Source organism: Sminthopsis crassicaudata, chromosome 2 (assembly GCF_048593235.1).
Source record: "Sminthopsis crassicaudata isolate SCR6 chromosome 2, ASM4859323v1, whole genome shotgun sequence".
Taxonomy (NCBI): Eukaryota; Metazoa; Chordata; class Mammalia; order Dasyuromorphia; family Dasyuridae; genus Sminthopsis; species Sminthopsis crassicaudata.
This window is the reverse complement of record NC_133618.1, coordinates 151,557,930-151,570,861: the sequence shown is the minus strand read 5'-3', so window position 1 is coordinate 151,570,861 and position 12,932 is coordinate 151,557,930. Positions and strand designations below refer to the sequence as shown.

At 29.5% G+C, this 12,932-nt stretch overlaps 1 protein-coding gene across 3 annotated transcripts in view; it reads right to left on the bottom strand.

The window, feature by feature from the left end:
* ZC3H6 (zinc finger CCCH-type containing 6) overlaps window positions 1-12,932 on the bottom strand; it is a 68,687-nt gene that overhangs the window by 23,123 nt on the left and 32,632 nt on the right. For all 3 annotated transcript variants that reach the window (XM_074287692.1, XM_074287694.1, XM_074287693.1), the window contains exons 4-5: window positions 4,171-4,423; window positions 2,871-3,004 (exon numbers count right to left, since the gene is read on the bottom strand). In XM_074287692.1, coding sequence (XP_074143793.1) covers window positions 2,871-3,004; window positions 4,171-4,423 — 387 coding nt within the window. The remainder of the gene's footprint in view (window positions 1-2,870; window positions 3,005-4,170; window positions 4,424-12,932) is intronic.

Sequence of the window (12,932 nt, the reverse complement as noted above, 5' to 3'; positions counted from 1 at the left end):
ACAAAGCTTTATGGGTACGACCACAGTTGGGGATGTTTATATAGATGATAATTCAAATGAGGAAGTTAAGAAGTTATCAGATAGGAAGAAAAGTAAGAGAAAATAGAGTCATAAAGACAAGATAGAAGAAGGAATCTAAGATGAGAGATCAATAGTGTTAAATGCTACAGAAAAGTCAAATAAGATTGAGACCAAGAACAGATTATTAGATGTGACAATTAAAAGATTTGTAAAGAGAGTAGTAGAAAAGAGATATATATGCCCTTGTTTGTTATATCTCTCTAATAAGCAAAAAGATTAAGTGCTTTTTCAGGCTAAGGTAGTTTTGGGGTTTTTTTTGGCTCTTTTCTTGTAGCAACTATTTCATATGCCACATAAGGTAAAGTTCTTCAGAAAAAGCTAATTAGAAACAATATTTTTAGATTTTTTTCTTTTTTCATTTTTAAGAATCTGTTACTTGTATAAAGAGATTGGACTGGAGCTACTGTTATCATACACAGTACCTTTTCATTGTTTAAATTTTCTTCTAATATGTCCTTTTGCTCCAATTAGAAGATGGTTTTAAGGGAGATATTCTGAAATAATGGTTTCACTTACAACCAGCTGCTTCTTATTTAACGATCTGGTTAATGTCATTTGGTGTTCTGGTAGCTAGTTAAAATATTCATAATGTTTAAGTGTAAAGCTTTTTGATAGGTTATAATCCTTTGATCTCTAATACTCTTTGATCCAGAATCTTATTTTTCAATGAAGCTTTTGCTGTAATTCCTTGTGCTCACTTACATCTTGAAGTTACTAAGTGTTAATAAATGTAACTTGGTATGTGGAGGAATTTGTAAAATTCCACGTTTAATTTCTTTACTTTATCTCTAAAATGGACATTGGTACATATGACTGTAATTACCTTAATAGTTGTTTGTTTATGCTCATCATAAACAATGACCAGTGTTGAATATGTTTTTGAATTACTGTTAAACCAACTCTTCCAACTTCTTCATTTGCCTTTAGAAGGGAAGTCATTGAAAAATGTTTCCATTTACTTAGTATTGGTTGTGTCTTCTGGTTCAATTTATAACAAGAATGAAAATATGAATAAAGGTGTTGATATAATTGATAGTAAGGGCTCAATAACTATTTGATCAAATTTTGCTCTAACTTTAAAGTTATATTTAATTCCTTAATTTACCAGGAGATGGCAGTACCATGACAAAGGCATATATTTACTGGAAATCACCCTCCCCCCCAACAATATTGACCTTCCAAATACTTTTATAATGAGTTTTAAAATAATCCGATGCTCTTTACTACTCCTAACTAAAATATATATTTTTACTCAGGGAATTCAAAAGACTTCATATTAGTCTCTCAGGCTTGAGTGTAAAGACACTGGAGTTTTTGAATTTTGAATATGAAACTACTTATATATTTAGACCACTTATAGATATAACTACTTATATATTTAGACTACTTATATATTTAGACCAAAATATAGATCTTAGTTCTATACTCGCACAGGCTTGAAGACTTAGAACTCTAAGGGAACTTAATGCTCATTTTACAGAAAAGGAATCTAAGAGAAAGTTTAACTAACTTGCTCAAGGACATGCAGGAAGTAAATAGCACAACAATTTCAAATCCAATCTTTTAACTCCAAGTCCAAGTACTTTTTACATTATTCCACAATGACTAAAAGATTCTGTCAAATGTTGGGTTTTAATTCATTCCTTCACATGACCAGAATAATTCTTTTAGAAAGGAAACCCAGAGTCTCACATTTCAGAATATTAAACCACTCATATTCTTCATAGTTTAAAAAAAATTAAAAATATGTTGTAAAAATAAAAAGGAATGGTACTGTAAAAATAGTGAATAAAACAGGGAAGTAAATATAATGGTGAATATAATGGATAAAGTTCTAACAAAGAATTTATGAGGAACTGTAACAAATTTACAAAAATAATACATATTTCCTCATTGATAGCTAGAAAGTAAAAAAAAATTTGAGAGAAAAGTAAAATGTTAAAAAAAATTCTGAAATTGTTCTTAATCTGAGAAATGTAAAATAAAAACCTTTAAACTTCTATCTCACAGCCATAATACTGGTTTAAAATAGTATAAAATAATAAAATTAAATACTGAAAGTGGTAATTTAGTGAAAAAAAAAGTGAATTCAGGGATAATATGACTAAAAGGGGGCTGGAAGGGCTGGTTTCTACTCTTTCTAACTTGAAGCTTATTACTTTGATGATAATGGGATCCACACTTTCTTTTAGATTCCATACTTAAGGTTCTGCCATTACAGCAGGCTTTAGCATGTCTTTTCCAGTCATTGTATTTGAGAAAGGGGGAAAAAAACCCAAAACCAAAAAATAAAGGATTTTAGACTTTAATTTTAAATACAGAACAGGAATAAATAGGATAGAAAACCCCCATGACTTCACTGGTATATGGAACTCCTAGGTAAGGAAATTCCCTATTCCGATACAAGTCAGCAGCTCCTCTGTAATATATTTTTACAAAACTGCTTAGTGCATGGAAAGATCAAATTACTGGCCAGAGCCCCAGAGTCAGAATGTGTCAATGTCAAGGTAAGACCTGAACACATGACTTTCTGTTTTAAAGGACAGGCCTCCATCTAACATGCCATATTGCTTCTCAATTCCACTTATTTTGAAGTGATATGTCCCCTTCAATTTAGAAGTCTATCATAATATTTTACCTGATAAAAACCAAAATTAAAATAAAACATAATTTCCTTCTTATTTATGGTCTTTTAAATTGCTGTGTGACTTAAAATGTTAATACATTTTTTGCATTTAGAAAAAAAAGAACTTAGCATCTCCTCTTTTTAACATACATATTTTTATTACCTCTTGAAAGCCATCTGTTCCAGAAAAAGTATTAGGTCCTTTACTGCCTCTCCCTCTGCCACGCTCTTTGCGCTTCAGTTTCTTCGGCATACCACGTCCACGACAAACACTGTAACTTTTACTCCTTTGCTCAACTAAAAAAACAAACAAACAAAAAAACCATATATATATATATATATATGTATATATATATGTATATGTATGTATGTATATATATATACATACATATATGTATATGTATGTATATATATACATACATACATACATATATATATATATTTCAAGTGCAATAGAAAAACAGCACACAAATTTGTTAGCACCAAAATCATCAAATAATCTGTGATTTATAATGCTTTCTCTATTTTTTTTATATTGTTGCATATACAAAAACAATACAAGGGTATTTTTCCTTCAAGAAAAGCTGATGAACAAAAACATATTTATAGAACAATTACATTAGAGGGTGGTAATCCATGATATAAAATGATTCTCTTTATATAAGATTAATTTTAGTATTCGTCCTGAAATATTAAGTTCTGTCATGTAAAGTAGCATTTACAAGAATCTGACACATAACTTTTCTGTATCACATTATTGTTACATGAAAAAAAGTGGATAATGAAAAATGTTAAATAGGAAATCAGTTCTTCCTTTTTTTTCTAACTTAAAAAAAACTGTTTAAAGAAAATGATTTTTCAATTCATTTGATATTGTTAAACAACAGCAAATCTTTGTTTTTGTTAACAAAGCTAAAAGAGCATAGAACAAAACAAAAGAGAAATAATCCATAAAATTGAGGTAAAAAAAGAGTCTGATTTATCAATAAGACTAATTGTTACTTATAGACTGCTCTCTAAGATTATAAGTTTCAGAATAGTTGTAAATCTACATAACTATGGGGAGTTTTCTCACCATGAGTTCCTTATACTAATTAAATTTGGGTTTGGAACAAAAAAACTCTTCCAATATCATTCAAGGGTCCAAAAATCTCCTGTTTCATATTATATAGTCATTTCATACTTCATCAATGAACAATATAGTCACATAAAAGATAAATGATGTGATACATTAATTTATTGATATATAGTAAGAAAAAAGATAAACTAGTAGCATTAAGCTTAATTATCCATATTAAAAAAACTATATTAAGGCCATCTCCTAACTAGAAAATCACCCAAAACTACTGTCTCATTATATCTCTGGCATTGGAATTTATATTTGGATCAAGTCCAAGACCTGACTCCTTAATTCTGTTATTAAAAACTACTTTTGACAGATTTTGTTTCACTTTTGTACTTACCTGGCTGAACTCCTTTCATTCCCTGTTTTTTCCCTGATTCTTTATGATATGGTGATCCTAAAGCAGGGTTTGAGGTTTCTTTAGCTTGTCTGTATTGTTTAAGCTGATCAGCAAAATCTTCTTCTGTTTCCTGATTGTAGTTATCAAAGTTGTCATCGCTGTAGTTACTATACTCGTCATAATCTTTATTTTTTGATTTTTTATTATGCTGACCTTTCTGTGATATCATGTAGTTTCCTGATAAATGTCCATGCTATATGAAAAGGACAATAAAAATTTCTGGTTTTAATTTTCTATTAAATATAATATGGCCTACTAATTTGTTTCTCCTTATTGAAAAGGGTGTGGAAAAATGCTAAGTACTAATTAGATTGATTATTTTTGTTTTTCAATCATACTACCCAAAGTAATTTCAAATTATTAAATTATATACTTCAGAAAGCTATGATGGAGGAGAATATACATATACTAATCAATCATCAATAAGCAATTAAGCATCTACTATGTGCCAATTCTGTTCCAGAGGCTGAGAATAGAAATAAAATAAATGAAATAACCTTTACTCAGCCTACAAAGTTATAACAGACCTTAGAGATCATTTACTTCACTTTACCAAAAAAAAATATCCCATAGGTTAAAAAAAAACTGGATTCAGTGATCATTAAAATATATCATTACTCTTGTTATAGCATCTATTTTTCCATTTTTGGTCATTGTATGGCATACAATAACACAAATAAAAAGGATCATGTTATTTTGAGACAATACCAAGACCACTTTCAAAATGAGAAAAGCATAGAGTAGCACAAGAACAAAATATATGAAGTCTCTTATTTATAGAAATTCACAGATATGTTTAAAAACATTATATTCTATAAATGGATTAATGATTTTATTTACAAAAATAAAATGTATGTGTTTAAGCCTTCTAGAAAAAAATTAAAATTTTTGTAACCAGCAAATAACAATTTTCTAGGAATAAACAGTTCTTTCTAGTGGTCCACTGACACTTGAAGATTATTTAAGATATTCAATGTTAACTTTATTTTTCTGAACTAAGTGTTACTCTATTAGTTTGGGAAAAGTTAGGCTTCAAAGTTTAACATTAATGGGATCAATCCCAATGACTAAATCAATGAAATACATAATAATAATAATAATAATAATAATAATAATAATAATAATAATGGCTAACATTTATATGATGCTTATTATGTGATAGGCATTGTGCTGAGTGTTTTACAAATAGTATCAAAATTGATCCACACAACAGTCCTGAGAGGTCAGTACTATTATTAACCCCATTTTACAGTTGAGGAAACTGAGGCAAATAGAGGATAAGTAACTTTCCCTGGATTATATATCTAGAGTATGTGTTTAAGTTTGGATTTGAATTCAGGTTTTGATGGCTCTAGGCCAGTGCTCTATCCACTGTGCCTAGTTGCCCCTAGATAATCTCATTTTTCATAAAATAAAAAATTCAAATAAATATTGCTTGAAGGAACTATCAGTAGCTCATCTTAAAATTAACCAATCAATGAACCAATAAGCACTTATTAAGCACTTACTATATACAAGACATTGTTAAATAATTATAGAATCACCAAATTATAGAAATGAAAAGCATATTATAGATATGAAACTATATATTTTGGCTACATTGTTTTGGTATTACAAAAATACTGTCTTAGAATATGCTAAAGTATATATAAACCATATCAGACTGGTTGCTGTCTCGAGAAGGTTGAGTTAAGAGAGGGAGAAGTAAATTTGGAACTCAAAATCTTTCAAGAATAAATATTGAAAATCATCTTTGAATGTAGTTGGAAAAATAAAATACTATTGAGGAAAAAATGCTAAAAATCATGAATGATACTAAATTTATCAAAATGCATTAAAAAACTAAATTGCATTAAAAAAAAAAATTACAACCATGGTTGAAGACAATGAAGAATGTTTTACATTTCTGGTAAAGCTCTAACATTAAAGTAGTGTCATGAGCACATATATACCAAATCAAATGCATACAGCTTTGATTTAAAACAATATTTACAGACATAGTTTTTCTGGATAGTATATAAAGAGTAGAAATCTTTTTTTAAAAAAAAGGAAGAAAAAATTCAAGAATAGTCATACCAAACTAACTTCATTTCCTATTCTGCTAATGTTATCAGACTGATAGGTCAGGGGAATGCTGTAGATTGTTTACATAGATTTTTAGTAGACCATCCATCAAAATTCTATAATGCTATTCATACATAAAATTGTAGGATCAACAACTGTTTAGTTAGGAAGGTAGAAAACTTTTTTAATGGGCTGAATCTAATGAGTAATTATTAATGGTTTGATATAAATTTCAAAAGAGTTTCTAGTAGATAGCTTCAAGGCCCTATACTAATCAAGAATTTTGTCAATCATTAGAATAAAGGCATAGATGGTCCAATGTGCAAATGACAAAATGACAAAATGGGATGAATAGCCAAAAAGACTATAGAATATTAAACAGTAATAAATATAAATTACATTTACATTTTAAAAAAATCAACCTCCAACTGGAAATTGAGTAGGGAATCAAGGAATGGCCAATTAAATTATGGTTTGTGAACATAATAGAATATTATTGTTCTTAAAGAAATAATGAGCAGGCTGATTCCAGAGAAGCCTGGAAAGACTTGGCATGAACTAATGCTAAGTGAAGTGAATAGAATCAAGAGAACATTGTACACAGCAACAAAATTATGTGATGATCAATTCTGATGGACAGATCTTTTCAACAATGAGGTGATTCAAGCCAATTCCAATGGACTTGTGATGGAAAGAGCCATCTGCATCCAGAGAGAGAGGACAATGGAAAAAACAAAAGTTGAACAATATATTCTCAGAGATTCCTTCCAATTATGAGATTCAGTAATACTTTAAAACATTGATTATGGCCCAGAGAGAACCACTACTACTAGCTCTATATTTCAGAGATCAGAAAAAGGAAAAAAAAAAGAACCATATGTTCAGAGGTGTCTGACTCTTCATTGACCACATTTGATGTTTTCTTGGCTGAGATACTGGAGTACTTTGCTATCTCCTTTTCCAGTTCATTTTATAGATAAGTAAACTGAGGGGTAAGTGTTTTGCCCAGAGTCACATAGTTACTGTCTGAAACCAGATTTAATCTCAGAAAGATGAGTCTTCCTGATTCCAGGCCTAGCATTCTATCTACTGAGCCATCATACGCCTCAACCCATATGTATAAAAATATTTGCAACAACTCTTTTTTATGTGGTAGAAAAATAAGAAAATGTGGAAGAAAATAAGAAAAAAAATAAGAAAAATAAGAGAATGCCTATCAATTAGAGAATGGCTAGACAAATCATGATATGGATTACGATTATGTTCTAAGATATGATGAAGGGAAAGGTTTCAGAGAAACCTAGAAAAACTTGTATGAACTGACTGATGCTGAATAAAGTAAGCAGAATAGGGAGAAGGATAGATAAAACAATATTTTAAGAAAAATATTGAAATACTTAAGAATTCTGATGATCACAATGACCAAGTTGAATCTAAAGGATTCATGATGAAACATGTTACCTCCCTGCTGATTATACATGTTTGTAACAAGAGTTTTATTTTTTATTTTTTTTTATATTTTTAATTAAACCAAAATAAAATTAAATTAAAAAAAGGAAAGCTAGGGCCTAGAGAACTGAACATTACCCTAGGTTACAAATATATTAAGCTATCAGAGATCTAGGTTCAAATCCAACCTCAGATATTTACTAGTTGTATGAACCCTAAACTTTTCTTGACCTCAGGTTCCTAATCTAATGGAGATAATAATATCTAACTCAGAGGGCAATTGTGAGGATCAAACAAAATAATCAATGCAGAAAAAAAAGTTGAGTTATGAGTTTGTGTGGTTTTACATCTAATGAAAATGTTTAACAGGAATCAACAATAACTTATTCCAATTTCAATGGTTGTATGATAGAGAGAGCTATCTATACCCAGAGAGAAGGGATTGAGAGTGGATCACAACATAGCATTTTCACTTATGTTGTTCTTGTTTGCTTGCATTTTGTTTTCTTTCTCATTTTTTTCCCTTTTTGATCTGATTTTTCTTGTGCAGCATGATAATTGTGGAAATATATATAGAAGAACTACACATTTTTAACATATATTGAATTACTTGTCATCAGGAAGGGAACGGAAGAAAGGGAGGGAGAAAAAATCTAGAACACAAGGTTTTGCAAGAGTGAATGTTGAAAACTATCTATACATATGTTTTGAAACTAAAGCCTTAAGCTTGGAGAGACTTACATCAACTGATGCTGAGTGAAATGAGCAGAACCAGAAGATCACTATACACTTCAACAACAATTCTATATGAAGATATATTCTGATGGAAGTGGATATCTTCAACATAAAGAAGATCCAACTCACTTCCAGTTGATCAATGATGGACAGAAACAACTACACCCAGAGAAGGAACACTGGGAAGTGAATGTAAATTGTTAGCACTACTGTCTATCTACCCAGGTTACTTATACCTTCGGAATCTAATACTTAATGTGCAACAAGAAAATAGGATTTATACACATATATTATATCTAGGTTATATTGTAACATATGTAAAATGTATGGGATTGCCTGTCATCAAGGGGAGGGAGTAGAGGGAGGGAGGGGATAATTTGGAAAAATGAATACAAGGGATAATATTATAAAAAAATTACTCATGCATATATACTGTGAAAAAAATTATAAATAAATTTAAAAAATAAACTAAAGCCTTAAAAAAAAGTAATAACCTATTACTTGGGTCTTTCTTAAGCAAATAAAATGTAAAAGAAAATAAATAAGATAAGATAAGAAAATAAATTCTATCTAAATTTCCACTAGAAAAAAGTTTCTACTTATTTTTAATGATATATTTTATTGATTTATGAATTTAAAGATTATATTGCTAAATTATCTTTGCTAGAGACTTAATTATCAATCATAAGTAAATGTTACTATCAACTATCTATCTGAAGGTTTCCTTCCCCTCTATGCATTTACCCTGACCCCAAAATTTGCATCTTAATCTTCTCTCCATTTACAAACCTAGTACTAACCCTTCTAACTTTTCCAAATCTCCCAATATAAAGTCTTCTTAGTAACTTTCTCACATATGTAGATAATTACTCTGGGATATGGTGGGAAAAAATGCTAGATCAGTAATCAAGACATTTACTGTTGTTGCTCAATCATTTTTCAGTTGTATCCAAATCTTTGTGATCCTATTTGGGTCTAGCTGCACTATACCTGCATTCAAATTTGTCTCTAACAATACTAGTAAAATGTTCTTGGATAAATCATTTAAATCACTGAGATTTAACTTCCTCATCTGTAAAATAAGGTTAATAATGCTTGTACAACCTACCTCTTAGGGCTGTTGTGAATACATGAGATAATATAGGCAAAGCTCTGAAAACTCTTAAAATATAATATAAAAGTAAATTTTAATATAATGATATTCTAAATATCCTTTTGCTACAAGGCCCTGGCATATAGAATTAAATATAAGTTAAATTAAATTGATGATGTTTGTATTCCAAGAGAAGAACTGTTTTCTAGATCAGTTCTACCTCTACATACATATAGGGTTCACAATCTATAATCAAGTATGTGATTTTACCTAGATTACATACCCATTACTAATCTAAAAAAAAAAAAATCACTCTTCAGTGAAGATTAGCCAATGTATTTTTCAAGTCCTGCTGAGTGAAGATGAAATACACATAAGACACTTTTTGAGAGAACATATAAGCATACAAAATATCAACATCTCCATGTTTATGTAAGGAAAAATTATGGAGAAAGATTTTTGCGAATTACCACCTCTGGAAAATGATTCATACTGGGTAAAACATTTAAGTGAAGGACCAAGCAGTCTTTTATAAACATCCATTACCTGTCTTAATAAACTACAATATGTTAGAGTAAAGTAAAACTTACTACAAATGTTTTTTTAAAAACCCCAACTAAAAGAAAAAAAATTCAGTTATTTTGATTGTCTACTGCCTGCTTTTAGCCAAAAATGATAATAATTTTAAGATATGGAGCAAGCTACTTAAATGACTATAAAGCAGAGTTTAAATACTCATAAAATAGTACTGTGCCTAGCAAAAACCTCTGTAAAATGAGTAGAATGGAAGGTCTTCAACTGAATAAGGGAAAGAGATGCTAGTCAAGTATTTAGATCTAACTTTTGGCATTAGTGACTTTTACAAACTTTCTATTTTTTTTGGAATACAAATGATGATAAAAATTCATTTAAGTGAAGATCCATTTAAAAATTCACATACATAAAAAAAGATTTAAATGGAATTGCTGAGGTCTACAAATTTTCATTCTAAATGATATAGCTATACAAGGAAAAAAATAAGACTGGACAATCAAAAAAAAGAAAGCAAATAAGTTATAAACAAGTTTTAAATAAGTCACAAACAACAAAATGATTCATATTAGAACTAATCTGGAGAGAATAAGGGCAACCAGCAGAATTTGAATATAATGATAAAGACATGTTTGTATACAAAATGGAAACCTTATAATGGAATATGGGATAGACAGAATAATTACTATAATCAGAGGAAGAAGAGAGTCATGAATGGTGATTCAATTTTATAAGCTGTAAGAAAATATAAGTTTATATATATACCTTTATAAATATAAAGAATGATGAATGAAAGTAGAGCAATCTTGTATAAGTGATATGTATATTTAGAAAATGAGAAAATATTTATGATAAAGGATGGCTTCAATGTAATGAATTTTCAATTTATGATTTGAGACATGTAAGAATCAAAAGGTGAAATTATGCTTGGATATGATTTTTCTTAGTTATGCAAAATATACATGAAAGATAATGTGGCATAGCAGAGGAGCAATCTTTTATTTGAGTCTGGAAGACCTAGATTCAACTCCTGGATCTGAAACACATATGCTGGTAGATACCATGAGAGTGAGTTAACCTTTTAGTGGCCCAGAGTATAAGTAGCAAGCAATTCGTTGATCTATATTGATGGTTAGAGTATATAGGCTTGGAGAATCTTTATATTCTACATATATAGTAGAGTTATATGTATATGTATGTATGTATACACACATATATAATTCATACTTATATACTTATACTCTCTATATATAGAGTTAAGTATGGAAAGATCATTCATAAAAATAGTTTTTGTGACATTTCAGTCTATGACCATAGCAATCTATTGTTGGATAAACCCAAAGCCCTCAGCTTCTGGGACAAAAACTCACTATTTGATAAAAACTAATTGGAAAATAGTATGGCATAAACTAGGCATAATCAGCATTTCATATAGTATACTGAAATAGGATCAAAATGGGTATATAGTACAGACATAAAGGGTGATACCATAAGCAAACTAGGAGAGCACAGAATAATAGTTCATATGTCAAATCTATGAATAAGAGAAGACTTTATGACCAAACAAGAGATAGAGAGCATCACTAAATATAAAATGGATAATTTTTATTATATTAAAATAAAAGGTTTTGCGTGTGCACACGCGCACACACACACACACACACACACACACACCCCTAAACCAAAAAACCAATGTAACCAAGATTACAAGGAAAGTAGAAAGCTGAGAAACAAATTTTACAACAAACGTCTCTGAAAAATAGAGAAATAGAGTCAAATACAAGTCACTCCCCAGTTGATAAATGGTGAAAGGATAAGAATAGGAAGTTTTCAAATGAAGAAATCAAAGCTTTCCATAGTCATAAGAAAAAATGCTCTAAACACTAATGATTAGAGAAATGCAAATTAAAACAACTCTGTGGTACCAACTCATATTTAACAGATTGGCTAATATAAAAGAAAAAAAATGAAAATTGTTGGAGGGGATATATAGGAGAATTGGGACATTAATACAATGTTGGTAAAATTGTGAACTAATTTCCATTGTCTAAAGGACAATCAAATTGTGAATATACTTTGATCCACCAATATCACTACTAGGTCTGTATTCCAAAGAGATTTTTTAAAATGAGAAAAGTATATGCTTTGAACAAAAATATTTATAGTAGCTCTTTTTGTTGTGGCAAAGAATAGGAAATTGAGGTGATGCTTATCAATTGGGGAATGGCTGAACAAGTAGTAGCATATCAATGTATGGAATACTACTGTGTTATAAGAAATAAGGAGCAGGTAAATTTCTGAAAATCCTGAATATACTTACATGCATCAACAAAGTGAAATGAGCATAAGCAGAAGAACACTGAACACAGTAAACAGTAACACTTTATGATGATCAATTATAAATTACTTAGTTAATGTGAGTAATATGATTCAGGGGAATTCCAAAGGACTCGTGAAGAAAAATGCTATTCATAGCCAGAGAAAGAACTAAAAAAATCTGAATGCAGAATGAAGCATAATATTTTAACTGTTTTTTTGTAGTTTTTTTCTTAAGGTCTGTTTCTTCTTTCATAATCTACCTAATGAGGAAATATATTTTATATGGTTGCACACATATAACTTATATCAAATTATTTATCATGTTAGGGAGGGGAGAAGTGAGAAGGAAAAGGGGAAAATTTAGAACTTAAAATTAGTTTTTAAATGAATGTTAAAATTTGTCTTTTTAAATAATTGGAAAAATTATTATTTTTTTAAAAATGTTTATGCAATTTGAAAACTTTTTCTTACCAGCTTTAAATCACTTAGATGTCCATTAACCACTAAGTCA